Genomic DNA, 17,978 nt, shown 5'->3' with positions numbered 1-17,978 from the left:
AAACCCTTAATTCTGGGATCCCAAGGCCGCCGTCACTTTTCATGGGGTTACAAATAATGACGTCATCAAACCTACTGTAGCAGATAATGTATTTTTTGATACGGTGCAATCAGCGGGGTACAAGCATCTAATTTGCCTGCTGATATGTGTGACCGACACGAGTGAAAGTCTCATAGACCACATTTTTACTAACAAGAAAGAAATACATGGATCTCCCAAATATTAGTAACTAGACATTCGTTTAAAAATTTCTCTGAACAACAGTTCGTTGATCATTGTTCCTATCTACCCTTTTACAAAACAACAACGATGCCAGATATAAACGATAAGGAAACAATCATTAATAACAAAAGCTCTTGATGTCTCTGCGCCAATAAAAACGTTTCGTGTTAGGGCCAACAAGCTTCCCTGGATCACTGGCAGTCTTCTTACATTGATATCGATCACACGTGGGAAGAATATAAGACCTTAAGGAAGTACATAACAAAAACAGTGAAAGATGCGAAAAGAAGTTATCTCCTTCAACAGATCTATTCTGGTAAATATACAGACAACAATAAATTCAAGTTTTTTAGCTTTTTAACGGGAAATGACAATAAAATCAACCATCACATCTATTGAACACAATAATGAAATAATTACCTAAGCTGCGAGGGTGGCGAATGTCCTGATTTAATGCTCAAGAAAAATGAAACTATCAAACAAACTGAAAACTGCAGTAAATCAAGAGAAGCCAGCTTCAATTTTGCACCCATCTCACGTGATGATGTTCTGAAAATCCTTTAAAAACTTAATGTCAGAAAAGGTCCAGATTTCGATGGAATAAGTAATCGCATATTATATCTGCTCGCCCCATTTATTGCCAAACCTCTCATCGATGTAATTAATTCCTCCATAGAAAGCGGAATGTTTCCCAACACTTGGAAACATGCAAGAGTCACGCCTATATTTAAAGGTGGGTCCCCAGCACACGTAAATAATTATTGGCCTATATCAATAACTTCCTCATTAAGTTGGATTATTGAAAGGGTAATAGATAAACAATTAGAACAATACTTACATTGTATCAACCTACTTGCTGACAGACAATTTGCTTTTGGGAAAAATCATTCAACAGAATTACTCCTGCATGAACTGTTACATAACTGACAGCATGTATTAGACCATAAAGGTAAGTAATACATCGGCGTAATTTCACCAGATATCAATAAAGCATTTGACAGTGTTCAACCAACTTTATTAATACAGAAATTATATCAGCAATTCATTTTTTCTGCTACTGCATGCAACTGGATTGAAAGTTATTTATGCAATTGGAGTATCGACACAAAAGTTGGCAACTCGATTTTGACCAGTCTGAATGTATCTCTCGGTGTACCTCAGGGATCTATTCTGGGGCCAAAACTTTTTAACATGTTTGTAAATGATATTGCAAACAGTTTCAATATGTCTGCAAATATGTACACCTTGCTCACAAATTAGAGTTCTGCAGCATTTATTAGGCCATTACTTGAATATTGTTCCTCAGTAACACCAATTAATTAGAAAAAATGCAAAATTGGGCTATTTGTTGTATACAAAATACAGCACACACGACTTCATGAAAGACCAGAGAAGGAAGAGCTGCAAATACCTACGCTTGAATCCATACGAAAATATGTTCCTACTCAAAATTCATCAGGCAATTCACACACACAACCACTTACTAAGCGGCAAAGTAATTATATGTAGTAACATGCATTATCCCTATCTGCAATCTAATCACACCAATAGTATGAGAGTACCAAAATGTAATAAGGCAAGATACGGATCAAAATCCCTATCATCGCTGGCAAGTAAGGTGTGGAATCAACTGCCTGTAGCCTGGAGAAAGGAGAGAAATTTGGCCAAATTTAAATAACAAATTAGGACATTAATCTTTGAATACTGACCATGCCTCATTTATCTCATTGCCTCCTTTACATATACTTACTTAATTTTTATTTCTTGTGTTTTTCAATTATAGAGGTAACTTGTAATTTTCTATATTTTGTACATTTATAAGCATTTAGCTTAATTGTATAGATTAACAAATTAAATTAATTATTGTAGGGCAAAAAGATGTTTTTATAGTAAGATAATCTGTGTAAAATACTGTAATCTCAAGTGCAATCCTACTTCAAATAATAAATAATAATAATAATAATAATGTCCATATCCATGGTGTTTGTGTTATGTCTCAGATCAATATATTTGAATCGGAAACAAGGAAGGTCTTACCATAACATTCACACATATATGTAGGGGAAGGCAGGTAAAGACAGGGTACGGGGTGTTTTTGTCGAAGAAGTGCCACTATTCTAGTTCTTGGAACTTCGTCAGCACATAGTACTCTTTGTCTTGACAGCTGCTGGTCTCAGTTCGAGACGATGTTCTAGGAAGAACGGAATGTATGTTAATTTTGCACCCTCTATTGCAACAATTTGGCAAACTATTTGCTGCTGTAAGTTACAATGGGGTTATTGTTGTGAACGAAAGGTTATATTATTTGTCCAGCATGCTTATTGGATATCGTAAAACAGGCTATGTAGTTATTTTCAATTCACACATTTCGTGTTATGATTGTGTAACCTGGTACTATGATGTTGGGGCATAATGGGTTACTATCCCAGTTGACACCAACGTGTTTAGTGAATCAGACTTCTTGCCTTCTGCAACAACTGACATTCAGCATTCAGCTCCCTCCCGATGCTGCCACATCAAAAACAGTTTCAACCCTTTATTCTTAGCCTTCAACATCTCATGTGCCAACATAATTCCTGTGCAGGTGTGTCAAGCGAAGATGAAGATGCTGTTCATGTTTCTGGTTTGTGTGAAACATAATTGTTTGAGTAAGTTTACACAATTCTACAAATAAAACATCCACTATGTTTTTTGTTATTATTATAACTTAATATTGTTACAATTAAGTAGTATGTAGAGGAAACAGTTAAGGTACCCCCGTGGAGCAAGACTGGGCAAAAGCTCTTTATTTCAAAAATTACAATATATTCTAAATATTAAGCGTGTCTTTTCAGTTTTCACCTTTCATTTTACATTAAAAAAGAACCAATAAAACTATTTGTGGAGATAAAAATCATATCTGAATTCATTTTATAATTCAACATGTGGTCAAACATTAGTCAACTTATCTTGCCCGGCCTTCCCCTATAATTCCACACTATTGCAGTCACTGCCTTACTTCAATCTTCTCCCATTAATTAAATAGTTTCCCATTCTGAAGACACGACATGAATATCATGCAAGATATAGACAAAAAGGTGTCTTTGTTATCCTTATAAATGTTATTATTTTCAATAATTGACATTCATATTGTAGACTGGTTTACTATTTGAAGTTTCAAAATGTATAACTTTCTTGCGACAATGATATCCATATTATATATACCGTGCGTTCATTTCGATCTGCAGCCGAGAAATCGGGAGAAGCGTGGCGGGCGGTGCTGACGGAGATGCCGACATTTGCGGCCTGTAATGCCCGCTTATTTTTATAGACATATGCAGACATTTATATAAATATTGCAAAACGATCACTAACCTGTGTTATAACACGCAAAAGTTCTTCTGTAATTCATCCAAGTTCTGCTCTTATATACACAAAAAAATACGCTTTAGAAACGATGTTAAGAGCCACAGATAATAAAACATTTTAATCATAGTTTTGACCAGTAACGTCCTGCTTAAGTTTATATCCTTGAAAGAGTTTTGTGCCGATGGGGATCGTTTGGAGGTTTTGAATGTGCAACACTGTATCAAGATTACGCTGTAGAAGAAACCGTTAAAAGTCAATAGTGTTCGTGAGCTTCCTTGCAATCCGAAATCTCCGAGCTCGAGTTTTTTGTTCCTTCGCGACTAGATGAAGACAGAGTTGTAAATATAGTGGCGAGCAATGTAAACCAAGAGCGTGTTAATTTCGTACTGTGCGCAAGAGTGTTATTCTTGGTTACTTGCAGTTACTTGTTTGTGTTATTGTAGTGTGTATGTGTGACGTGTCAGTGAGACGATTGGAATGCCAGCCGCAAGATTCACGTTAGAACAAAGATTGTTTTATGTATGACACGTACCTACGTGAAAACAAACTCGTGTCGAGACGTGTGTAGGTAATTTGTACAGAAATTCCCATGCGTTTCAACTCCACACAGAGATACGGTTAGACATCTTGTCCTTAAATTACGAGAAACTGTATCGTTAAATTTTAAAACACCTAAGCAAAAACGACGGATTCTAACCGAAGCAAAACTCGATGATATTGGTGCAGCGTTAGAACGTTCTCCAAACAAACCTCTACGCCGTGTTTCACAAGAGGTGGGTGTGTCAAAATCATCGGCACAATTGCTCGTTTTGCAATATTTATATAAATGTCTGCATATGTCCATAAAAATAAGCGGGCATTTCAGGCCGCAAATGTCGGCATCTCCGTCAGTGCCGCCCGCCACGCTTCTCCCGATCTCTCGGCTGCAGATCGAAATGGACGCACGGTATTATAATGTGCTTAAGCATGCATACATGTTGCCTTGTAATGAAAGAGTCACAGGTTTAATACCCTGTGGTAGCACATAGTGGTTCGGGCTGTAGGTCCAGTCTCGATTAGCCTATTTGTGCATAAAGTGGACTTAAAACAAACATTAAACACGTATTAATTACATTTTGGCATGTTTCATTGTTTACGTCACAATACAGGTAAAAAAATTCTAGTACTGGGCTGACTCTACAAAACACATCTATCAATCTTTGAACATAAATTATTGTAAATACTTTCGTCAAGTTTCCATTTTGAAAGTTTTCATTGTGCACAAGCTGCAACATAAAATTAGTGCTATTTTTTTATTTTGAATAAAACACTTAGAAACGTATCTAAAAGGTTCTATTTTATTATGATTTTTACTTGAAGCAGCAACATACTTTTATTTGGATCATTATTTCTGTATTACATAGTTGTATCATTTTTACTGTTTCATTTTCAAAAGCTGGAAAATAGAATTCAAGTTAATTCAAGCAAAACATCAGCACAAATAATTTTACTATTGCATATTTAAAAATTTGTAGCATTCACTTAAATGTTGCACATATTTTAACAGGTTGCAAAATTGGAATACGAAGCTTATATTCCAATGGCAGAAAAGTCTATTAAGAAAATTTGTGAAGATGTAAGAAACAAATGGAAAGTGGAACACATAGCTGTATATCATAGGTAAGCTTATAGTTTGAAATAGGGGTTGATTATTAGAATATTGAGATAGCATTAGGCCCTGTTGTCCACACATTAGTAGTCTATTCAGTAGCTGGTAATTGGCAAAAATGCATGGGAACATCTGGGTAATCCATAAACCACAATGCAATGGACGAACTTTCACTTGTGTTTTTCTCTGTTCCATACTTCTTGTGTGTTAACAAGTTTTACTCTTGAACTACTTATTTATAGATGCATCAGATCTGCAAAATTATATTTTATTATACTAATTCAAAATCAATAAGCCATCATCAGTTAATGCTAGTAATTATTAATTGATATAATCCATACTTTTAATGAAACCGAATGATTGAACAGGGGATTACTTCTTCTACATTTATTTTTCATAGAGCAGTTGTAATTTTGTAGTAGATTGGTTTAACATCTGTCTTGGCAAAAATTGTTTCAACCTACTGGTGTAGAACATGGTAAGTGACATTTTGGTAATTTCTGAGTTCATTAACAAAAAAGCTTATTAGAAGCTATACTGTAGATACATTGTTTTTGTGTTGTGTTTACCAATTTCATAGGGCTTCACTGAGTCCAATGCAAATTGTATGACATGGCAATTTCACTCGAAAATTGAAGGATGGCACATTTTACTTTGTAACTAAAAAATACCCAAATGTCACTTACCATGTTGTACACCCCGAGCCCTTCAAATATGAAGAGTTCTGCTTGTTTGGTTTATGTTACAATGTGTAATTCTGGGTAGAGCCACAGTGGTCTAATTGGTAGGGGGTTTGACTGCCACCCAGGAGACCCGGGGTGGGTGGTCAAAGGTTGAAATGTATCCTGCCTTGTCTGCATATAAAATGGGTACCTGGGAAGTAAAGGTGGCCGGAGCATGGTGCTGATCATATTACCTCTAAAATAGTCAAGATGGAGAATGTGTTGGGCCATACCCCCACATCCCCTAAATGTGCTTTCATGGTACAGTGCTATATGCATGGAGAACTATATAATTCTTTTTCATATCACAAGTGATGAGACACATAGTTATTTGGTTTCACAGGCTTGGAGTTGTTCCTGTGAAGGAGGCAAGTGTAGTTATTGCCGTGTCGTCAGCTCATCGTACAGAAGCTTTGGAGGCAGTCCACTATATCATAGACATGCTGAAGGCTTCAGTTCCTATTTGGAAGAAAGAAGTTTATGAAAATGAGGAAGCAGCTTGGAAGGAAAACAAAGAATGCCCATGGAAAAGTAATTAAACTAAGTATTTGCATGCAGCATATTGAAGTTGGTAGCTCACACGGAAGGTTGTTATAGGCATCTAGATTTTTAAAAACATTTCTATTTAATCTTCATCATTTAACTTCTATTCTGTTGTAGAGAATTTGGTGGCCAGTAAAGTAGTTAAACTGTCTTTCAATTGGATTGCAAAGCTTCCTTCTTTCAGTTTATCTATTAATATTAGTTTTTAGGTGGTGTAGTGGTAGCAGAAGTCGTGATTTCTATTGTAGATGAAATGTAGTTCCTTCCTGTTGATATTTACAAGAAATATATATTTTTGAGATTTTACTTATATCAAGAAATGAATACTTTTAGAGTGATTTTTATATTAAAGAATTTAAAGTTCCTTCAATAATGCAATAAGTTGAATAATGCCTAATGTTAGAAATATTTCATGAATATGAATGATTAGTAGATAATATTTATCACTTTTGAAATAAATATACAATGTGCATAAATGTGAATGTGTTTTATATATTGGATGCTTTTAATTAATTACATTTTTCTGCTTGTTTTGTGGATGATTATACATAAAAAATAATTGACATACATTTCCTTGAAAATTTTCTCTGCAATAAAATGTTATTTCAAAAACATCATGCAGTTTATTGGATCTTCTGATGGACATTAAAAGTTTTCAATGCTCTCAGAAAGTGGTAACTGTTCAGGGTCTTTACAAACCCCTGAAGAAGTCAGAGAAATCAACCTAAGATTGGAAAAGTCAGGATATTTCTTAAAACTAGTTGAAACTTAAATACATTGAACATGAAATTTTCACATAGTTGTAAACATTAATTTGCTACAACTGGAGCCAATGCTATAATATACTTGAACTCCAAATATATACCTTAAAATGTATTATAGTGAATTAATTCTCTTGCCACAGTTTACTGGTATATAAAATACCCTGGTGATAATTGACTGGTATATAATATAATTACATGTGTTAAGAATGCAGTAGTAAGAAAGCCAGGCAATATCCATAATCTTTTTCCTTTTGATAGCTACAGACCATGTTTTTTCACTTGCTCTGCTGTGGATGTTATTAAACACTAAATGTCCACAGTCTAACAAAGTAGTTATGCTATAGAATGTTTTCTTTGACATCCCCTCTTCCATCTTTCTAAAACATCTTACGTCTAGGTTTTTACCAAAATATTTTTTAGGTGGAAAAATGTTGCTCCTTGGTAAATTTTTATAAACACAGAAAGTTTCAACTTAAAATCATTGCATGTCATTTTCATGATATTAATGAACAAATAATGGTAGAAGATAAGAAATCCAATTGCAGTGGATGAAGTTGGATAAGAAAGATAATGTATGCATATGAGAAGATATTATTCTATGTACTCTTGTTGTATTAATCATTAAAAATAAAGTTGACCAACATTGTTTTGTGAATTGTTATGTTTTTTCTGAACTACATCAAAATCCACATACATGCACATCTCATTAGGGGTAAGTGTGTTCATTCATTTGTCATATTTTTAAACATTAACAAACTAATAGTCAGATGAGTAAAGTCTGCTTAGTAAATAGAAATCCTTAAAATATTAAGGATATTATGGCTTAAAACTATAAATGTTGATGCATATATAAAATAGAACGATCATATTGATACTGATAATGCATCCAATGTGAATATCTTGAATACACTCACCTAAGTAATCAGTTCATTTAACCATGACATCCATAAGTAAACTAGAGGAAAGCTGACACCTTTTCTTTTTGCACAAAAGTTACTGTATTGAAAGTAATTCATTGGGGGAAATGTGCTCCTCTTTTTAATTATTTCCAAATATGGCTTTAAAATGTAAAAACTGAAATATATGAAAAATAAATTTCCTGGTATTCAGTTAAAGCATGATACAAAAAAAAGTATAAGTTTAAAACAAATATTGATAGGGAAACATCAATAAATCAAACGTCCTGATGCATGATATAGAAAAGAAGAAAAAAAAGGTAAAGTGCTCCCCTGTGCTTAGCTCCACACCATGAAGGCGTATAGGGGGTGTGGGGGTAATGCCCCACACTTTCTTGATCCGGTCATGAGTGGGGGTGATGTGATCAGCATCACGCCCCTGACTGCCTTTACCCCCCAGGGTTTCTCCCAGGTACCCATGTTATTCGACGCTGGGTGGGCGCCGGGGCCGCTTCCAACGTTTAGAAAAGTTCCCGGATGTGAACCGGCCGGGGATCGAACCCGGGACCTTTAGCATGGTAGTCAGACACGTTACCGACTGAGCCACCGCGGCCACCTATAGGAAAGAAGGAGAACTTGTTAACTTGGTTTTCTTAAATGAAAAAGGTGCCAACCTCTTTGGTGGAATGGTTAGCATAGCATGCTATAATGCCACGAGTTTTGAGTTCAAATCCCAGCCTGGACATGCATGTTCTCTGTGAGTGTCCCTTCGTCAATTTCATCATATTGCTCATCCTGATCTTCGTGACTAGCCAAGAGTGGCAGAAAAGCAAAATAAAATAATCAATTTAGTGAAAAGGTGTTCATTTGACGTATCAGAATGGGCCGGAATTTCTTGAGGTTGTGCCTAATTTCAATGTAACTTTAGCCATGAGGCAGTTTGAATATCATCTATGAATCCACCTGTAACAAGAAACATTTCCGGTTCATACAGCATGATGGTTAAAATTACATTGAAATTAAGCACATTGCCATGTTGCATATAGAATTCTAGCCCATTTTTATATGTCACATTATCACATTTCCATTTAAGACACCGAGGTCTAATTTAAGATACCCACCATGTTGGTAACATACCCTAAAACAGTGTTCTCCCCTTTCCTATATTATGCATCAGCACATTGAATTCATGTTTACTCCTCCCTATTTGTTTTAAATAAGTGTTTCTACACTTATTGGCCACCCTGTACTGTGTTACTCTATGCATGTAAGATTTTTTGGCACATGTTGGCAACACCCCATACTGTGATTTAGTTGTTTGGCAGATGCTTATTTCAGCTGCTGCTGATTGGAGAAGAAAGAATCGTTGTGGTTGTATATTTGGTTTGTTGAAGGCCATCTTTGTTCAATGTTCCAAGTCCTGGGGCCCTTCAAAAGTCATATGTAGTATGCCAGGGTGATGGAATGATGTGCAGATGTTTTTGCAACTTCCCACAAGATGGCAATGAGGTTTGTATGTGAGAAACATTAACTTGAAAGGTTGCTGGTCATTCCATGTTATACAGTGGACTTGTAACTACACCATTGAATTGCAATTGTATCATTACAATCCAGAAGTGACCACGACTGTGCTACAGGAGCCACTGCCTATTAACAAGGAGGCATTCCGGCATTACATGTCATATTTACACATAAAATGTACAGTTCTAGACATGCAACCAGATTAATGAACTGAGTGCATTGAATTACAAGATACCTAAAGTGTATCTAAAGATCTTCTGTAAACAAACTGTCTCACCGATTCGATGTATCACTGAACACTGAGACCTTCCCGCACGCATAGAACTTGCCATGTTGAAAGTGGCACTACTTCCTTGCTGTTCACATGAATATTTTTAGAAAATAACCAATGTTATAAAATATCATTATGTACACAAATCTCTAAGCTCATTGAAAGTTACAATGCATATTCCTACAAAATGTTCACACTTATCTTGCCTTGCCATGTCTCCAAGTTATTTTACGAAGTGTACTATATTTGGCGGAACAAAAATCGTTATTAGCATGCTTGTCAAAATTTCCAACCGCAATAAATTTACGAACTTTCTTTGTCTTGTTTTGATCATCATCATCAATATATTTATTGGACTTACAGCATTGCATATGGCTGTTTATGCCCATTATATATTTTATTTATATAAGATCTACCATACAAACAAATTTCAAATAAACTCCTATCTATATCAAACCTTAGAAATATACATTACTATGTTATATCATTTTGTCTAAAAGAATGCAAGTAAAATATATTCAATTTGCATGCAAGAAAGAAGCCAAATATATGGGAAATTATTACTGCTGCAAAGAGTTAACCATAAAGGTGAAGCAATAAGTACAATAGAAAGAGCATTGGGTTTAAAGTTAGACGTCATTTGTGGCAAGGTATCCCATACTACAAATTGGCCGTTGTTTTACCTTACGTAATGAATCCTGTAACAACGCTGGATTTCGTGTGGATTATTTTACTTCTATGAGTTTGCAAGGCTTTCTGCATGCACGTGGTTTTGTTTACAGAAAGTCTCAGGATTGGTGATTTGAACTTTAGTAGTGTAACAAATGAAAGAAAATGAACACCTTGAATAAAAATGTTGCGAAGTTTACCTTCATTTGTCTGTGAAGTGTATCAACTATAGAGGCTAATAATTTTGCTGGTGAGATATTAAAATTATATGCATATGCACAATAATAATTCCCAGATTCATTCATTTTGTTATTTACATGAAGCAGGAACACTTTGAAAAATTTTCTCAATGTATTTTTCATATTATTGGTCAAAAACTGACTATACCACCCTAATGGTGTAGCTTTTGTAGAGAATAGAACAGAAGATATGCATCAAATTTATATACAAGGATCACTCAATATATAACCAAAAATATGTTGTAACAAATATTTATTACAAGCACCAAAAGATTTACAGTACTATGTTTCAACATAGTTCCCCCTAGTTCAATGCACCTACGTCAGCGCTTGATAAGGGCACTGATTCCACAGGAAAAGAATTGAATGCATGCGTAACCACTCGTGCACCGCTGACTGAACTTTGTCGTCATTCTGCAACCTCGATCCACTTGATGCATCTTTCAGTGGGCCAAAGGTGTGGAAATTGGAAGGTGCGAGATCAGGCAAATATGGAGGGTGGGGTAAGCACTCAAACTTTAGGTCCTCGATGGTAGATAATGTGACATTGGCAGTGTGTGGTCTCCATTGTCATGGAGCAAAAGCACACCAGTGAACACCAGACCACATTGTCTCTGCTGAATGGCTGGCTTCAGTTTTTCATGCAAAAGGTTGGAGTTGGTGGTACTGTTTACATTATGACATCTGGGCATGTAATGTTCAAGAAATGGCCCCTTGTGGTCCCAAAACAAAGTTAACATTATATTTCCGGCACTCCGTTGAGCATGCACCTTCTTTGGTCTGTGAGACGAAGGATGTCGCCATTCCACTGTTGTCCTCTTACATTCTGGTTCATAGAAATGGACCCAACTTTCATCTCCAGTGACAATACGATAAAGAAATGCCTCACCGTCAGCTTCATAATGGCGCAAAAGCTCCCTGCACACATCAACACATCTCTCCTTCATTTCCAAAGTCAAATGTTTTGATACCCACCTCGCACACACTTTCCTGAACCTCAGTATGCCATGACTGATATGCTGGGCTGATCCTACACTTATTTCCATCTGGGAAACAATTTCACTGACAGTAATATGCCTGTTCTCCCGTATCAAGTACTCAACTTGAGCAATGTTGCTTTCTGTGACTGCAGTGACAGAGCTACATGGATGCGGAGAATCTTCAACACTAGTTACACCCTGTTTGAACTGCTCAGCCCACTCGTACACTTGTGATCGACTCATACATTTGTCACCGTACTGAACTGTCATGCGGCAATGAAATTCTGTCGGTTTCACACCTTCACTCAACAAAAATCTCATGATACTTCGCTGCCCCAGCTTGGAGCACTCCTGCAAGGTGCCACCATCTTGTGTAACTGTTTCCCACCATCCCGTGCCCGAGGCAGGCATGCCAGCCCCAACCATGAATAGCTTACAAAATAACAAACGTATAACAATCACGGTCATATTTTAGATTTTTTATACTACTTTTCCGGTTATTTATTGAATGCACATTGTACACCAACTCTTACTTTTGAGAAGTATTGCTGGCCTTATAACACTGCACATTTACTGAATATTGATATATCTGTGTGCGTGAGAGAGAAAATGAAATCCACGTACCACACAATATGAAAGTTTCTCTATTGCAACACTGGCTGAAGTTGATTGTTGATTTTAAGGTTGAAGGTGGTTGAGATTTCACCCAGGTCAAAGTTCTGGGGTAGATGATGTATGTAGGCTAGAGATATGACAAATGCCTTTCAGTTGGAGAAATATGTTGTCTGGCAGTGTATGTATATATTATAACAGAGTCGATACAAATATGTCCGTGTCAGCTGATACCAGTGGCATCTGAAGGTGTGGGTTCAAATTGTATCACCAATACCGGTCAACATTATCCAGAGTGTGAATATCGTGCAAGGCCCACAAATATGCTCCTTGACACTTTCTTGGAGTCTAATTATGCAAAATGCACAATTTCATTTATTTATTTTTATTGTTTATTATTAAGCTTCATAATTAAATGATATCTGTTTTAATAGTTGAATTATCTCTTATGTATGTCAAGTCTGTATATTTTTAAGCAAAACTCTTGTATATTGATGTAGAATTCTGCTGGAAAACTGTTATATTAATATTTATTCATATTCTGAACACAGTATTTAATTATTACAATATTCAAGCATTGGTACTAGATTCCACTGTAATTATCATTCATTCTGTAAATTCATTGATTGTAGATGTGGAAATTTTTGCATTTTAGCTCATAATGTTCAGAAAGGTAACAAGGAAAATGAAAGGACTAATGCTGATCGACCTTGCTCCACGGAGACAGACAGTGTTGCACCTGACTTAGTTCAAATAAAAGCTACTGGAAATGAGGTAAAAAAATCTAACATTAATTTACTTTCATGTTATGAATATCATGTGTAGTTATTTATGTGGTGCAGTTAGTAGAAAATAAATCACGTTTATGAACATGTCGATATCATTGGGCATGTTCCAAAGTTGCATGTTAAAAAAGTTTGAGAAATGGCCATTCTTTAAGTTGAGTTTTGTGAAATGTGAAGTTTTTCTTGCACAAGATGAATGGCCTAGGAGGCTGGCTCACTTCATGAATATCATCTGCTACTTGCAGACAATGCTTGTGAATGATGACTTCAGACCAGGGGCGCCAACTTGTCAAAATTATTGGGGGGGCTCTGATCACTGAAATAAATTAATGAATGACTCGCTCCCTTTTTTAAAGTTTTGACCTCAGTGTTCGGAATCTCGTAAAAGACCATGAATTCCTCAAAAATATCAAAATTTTCATTCACAGTTCGAATGCAGAATGTCAATTGCTCACATTCCCAACTTTTAATATCTGCTACTACGGAGCCCAAAACTGATCTCCCTAATATATCAACGGTCTCGTTCTGAATGTCAGGTGAGAGCCATTTGTAGCCCGAACATCCCATCCATTCCCCTAGTTCATGCACATCGTCTTTTGAAACTCTTTAGGAAAAATGTTTGTTAACAATACTCATATATACTTACAAGGGAGGTTATCTAAGTTTCCCCCTCCGACAAATTGAAGTGGGATCTGACCCCTGTGTCCCCCTCCAACTTCCATGAAACTTGGCAGGTGTATAGAGGGGCCCAAAGGAAGAAATACGTTTTTTTGTTCCAGCTCAAAAGCACTGTTAGGGGGCAAAACCCCCCTCAAATGTCAAGATGAAGAGAAATTGAAGTGGGGATCTAACCCCGAAACCACGTATATCTGGCATAGGAAGAACACGCACATATAATTGGAACACACACAGCACAGAACTGTAGTATTGTCGGTACCAAACGCAGTGCAATTTTAGAGATATGCCGAATTCATAGACACGGTTGTTCCCAGATAGGCATGGGCATAACAATAGATGGACCAGAGCAGGGTAACGGAGCGTGGTTAGCCGAAACAAAACACGTATTTCTTCCTTTGGGCCCCTCTATACACCTGCCAAGTTTCATGGAAATCGGAGTGGGGCACAGGGGTCAGATCACCACTTCAATTTGTCCTCATCTTGACATTTGAAGGGGGGTGATTTGCCTCCTAACCCCGTTTCTTAGCTGCAACAAAAAAAAACACGTATTTCTTCCTTTGGCCCCCTCTATACACCTGCCAAGTTTCATGGAAATCGGAGGCGGACACAGGGGTCAGATCCCCATGTCAATTTGTTTTCATCTTGATATTTGAGAGGGGGTTTGCCCCCTAAACCTGTTTTTTAGCTGAAGCCAAAAAAAACACGCATTTCTTCCTTTTGGCCCCTCTATACACCTGCCAAGTTTTATCGGAATTGGAGGGGGACACAGGGGTCAGATCCCCACTTCAATTTGTCCTCATCTTGACATTTGAGGGGGGGTTTTGCCCCCTAAACCCGTTTTTTAGCCAAAACAAAAAAACACGTATTTCTTCCTTTTGGCCCCCCTATACACGTGCCGTGTTTCATGGAAATCGGAGGGGAACTTAGATAACCTCCCTCATGTGTTTTGCTGTCTCTGGTCATAGCCCGCCCCCCAAAGTTGATGGTTTAGCGGTCTCAGCCCCCCAGCGTTGATGGTCTAGAACATTTCAAATGTGTATTTAAAGTTAAATTCATGTGGCACAATTCAGAGTAAACTTTACAAGAGAAGGAAAGTAATACATTAGATCCTCTTATTATTTAAGGGGCTCTGCCACCCAAATCGTTAACATTGGGGGGCTCGAGCCCCCCCAAGCCCCATGGAGTCGGCACCTATGTTTCAGACTGCACTTGTTCAAAAAGTACAGTATAATTTGAACATAAAGTGACAATCACAATAAGAATTGTGCCTATAACTGTTACTAAAATGTAATTGAAATGAGCAAGAGCATTTGCAATAGAGTGTATATCTGCTAGAAGAACTGAACTTCTGCTGGATACCATGTAGAAACTTTCCATAGAAAAGTGCCGCAACTGATGCTTTTGCCTAGTTCCTGAAGACAGTTAAAATAACTGGTTTCAGTGAGCCAGTTATTTTCCTTCAATTCCTAATTTTTTATGACTTAAGGAACATGCTCGTTGAGTACTTAAAATTTGGTGATACAATTATTAGAAGACTTGAGTAATCCACATGGGATTTATTGTATAATGTGCACATTGTAACATGCATGGACATCACCACCAAGAAGGCAATGGTAAGAACACTCTCCCACCATGAAATAACATGAGCTCAATGTCGTGCACACCCAAATACCAAATAACCTGCATAAACTTGATACAGCACAAATATTTATTCTAGTAACTTAGTTATGTATTTGTCGTAAAATTACAACATACTTAGCTACCATGATGGCAAAAGTATAGCCCACTTGATACCTTACTTCCCTTGTACTTTTGTGTCAAGTGTTCAACCCTGAGGTTAGTTTCCTCAAGATATTTTAGACCATTACGAAAAAGTACTTTAGTTTCCCACTAGTTTCTCTTCTCACTTCACATTTTCCTTCTTCAATTCTCTTCTTTGTCTGCTTCCTGAGTCTTTGTATTTGTGGAAGGCTGGCTGTGATACTGGTTATATTGCTAATGGTAATTTGTTGCATTTCTCCCTTTTTTCAGTTCAGTTCCTCTGTGTGCTGCAAGTATTTTCAAATTGAACTAGTTGAGCAGTGTAATGGTCGCAAATCTTACTGCCTTGCAGTATTGCAGCTTGCCACTAATATTGGCATTAGTGCTATTTTATCTACAGTGGAACCCCTATTTTATGTTCCCGGATTTTACCACATTATACATTCAATCTAGATGGTTTCAACATAGTAAAATGTTACAAAGTTTTCCTCGATTTTACATTTTCCTGCATTTTAAGTATTTTTCAGCTTCGTTCCCTGAAAAACGTAAAATCGAAGTTGCACTGTAGTTGCTGAATAAAAAACATGTTTGAATTATTCTTATTTACTTTATTATATGAGAAGTTTTGATTTTGTCATACATATGCATATTTCAATTTACATTTTTCTTATCCTTTTTTATCATTTTTTTATCCCCTAGATAAAACGAAGAATTGATGCTTTTATTGAAAGGAAACGAGAAGAGGTGAATTTCAGCAATATCCAGGATTTCTGTTATCAAAGTGGTAGTCCAGCTGATGATAGTGAATCATGTGCTCGTGTGAATGCTGTAGTACTGTGTCGCAAAGACAGCAAAAGCCACTTGAGGGGTATTTACTGTTTGCATCTATCTGATCAAATCTGTGAAGTAGCCATTGTGAAAAAATGGCCATATTCAATGCCACTTGTTTTTGTATATTCATTAATTTTATTATATATCCGAGTTTCTGTGTTATATTTTCAAATCATTTCTTCTCTTATTCTCATAGCATTGCATCACATGAAACAAAGTCAAAACCAAAAAAATGCTTGATGAAGAGGTTTTCTCAGGATATCAACCAGGTATTTCTGGGTAGGCTTCAATCACCTGTTTGATTTCCCGAGAAAACCTCTTCATCATTTGCCACCAGGAAAGCTTCAAGAATTATTTTTTAAAAAAGGCTTGTTTATGTCATTAATTTTGATAAAAGTATCAGTATTTATTTGAAGTGGTATTAACTTAACCCTATGCATAACATAATTGCAATGTACTATAATAGCATGTACTTTAAATAAAATGATATGTGTATAATCCCAATACCCACATCACAGAAATTGGAACATTGTGTTTGCAATATTCCGAGTTGATTCTTCAGTCCGTGATGATACAAAAAAATAAGTTTGTTTATGAAACAGAAACACAATGTTTCAATTTCTGTGCTGTATGTATCAAGACTAGAAACATGTGCCCAATATAATTATCAAGGGATAATTACTTTGTAGTGAGGCGAGTACTTAATCCATGGGGTCCACAGACGAGAGGAGTAGATCCAGGATCCATGGGAGAAACCCACCCACCTGATCCAGCTGCACTTGAGTTTTCTCGAGAAGCAAATGACGATGCGAGTGAAAAGAAGTTTGTTCCTCATGGCATAGATGAACGGTTGCAGAATATAGAGAAGCACTTACGGATTAAAGAAGGAGCTCCAGTTCCTAAAGACATATATGCCAGGTTAAAGAATCTTGAAGATCGAATTTTATTTTTAGAAGGCTTGTCCCCAGAGTATGTGGAATTCTGGGTAAGTATTGTTCTAGTGCTCAAATTAGTGTAAAAATAATAATGTACTTTGTAAAGTAATTGGTATATGTTTTATAAGCATGCTTATTAGGGTGATACAAGACGTTGTCTTAGAGCTTGTGCTTGAAAATAAATTTTATTTGGTATTCTTAGTGATGGAACAATATCAAATTTTTGTCAATATTGCTAAAGTACCAATGTAATTAAAACTTATACTGACTGATATTCTACTGATATATATAATTACAAATATTCCTTGACAAATATAAATTGTTTATTAACCTCAGTAATTAATATGTGTAACAGATGACTGCAGTTGGTTTAGATGACATAGAAACAGGCCACATGAATTATATGTTCATATAATTATTAAAGAAATAAGCAATCATGCCCAACATTTCATGTCCTGTCCCTCCCATGGAGAAGTAATTTTAACTCTCCTCACAAATTGACACCCCTACTACAAGGTTTGCACCAAGAATTTTTCCTCAATTTCGTGCCCAG

The 17,978-nt window shown here is 36.3% G+C and overlaps 1 protein-coding gene across 1 annotated transcript in view; it reads left to right on the top strand.

The window, feature by feature from the left end:
• The window catches only part of Mocs2B (Molybdenum cofactor synthesis 2B), a 40,588-nt gene that overhangs the window by 6,185 nt on the left and 16,425 nt on the right, over nt 1-17,978 (top strand). The window contains exons 3-7 of the mRNA XM_083137920.1: nt 5,117-5,229; nt 6,284-6,471; nt 13,091-13,209; nt 16,359-16,527; nt 17,180-17,475. Coding sequence (XP_082994046.1) covers nt 5,117-5,229; nt 6,284-6,471; nt 13,091-13,209; nt 16,359-16,527; nt 17,180-17,475 — 885 coding nt within the window. The remainder of the gene's footprint in view (nt 1-5,116; nt 5,230-6,283; nt 6,472-13,090; nt 13,210-16,358; nt 16,528-17,179; nt 17,476-17,978) is intronic.

The sequence above is a fragment of the Lepisma saccharinum genome, chromosome 16 (genome assembly GCF_977018435.1).
Source record: "Lepisma saccharinum chromosome 16, izLepSacc3.1, whole genome shotgun sequence".
Taxonomy (NCBI): Eukaryota; Metazoa; Arthropoda; class Insecta; order Zygentoma; family Lepismatidae; genus Lepisma; species Lepisma saccharinum.
The sequence above is the reverse complement of the archived record's forward strand: the minus strand, read 5'-3'. Positions and strand labels throughout refer to the sequence as shown.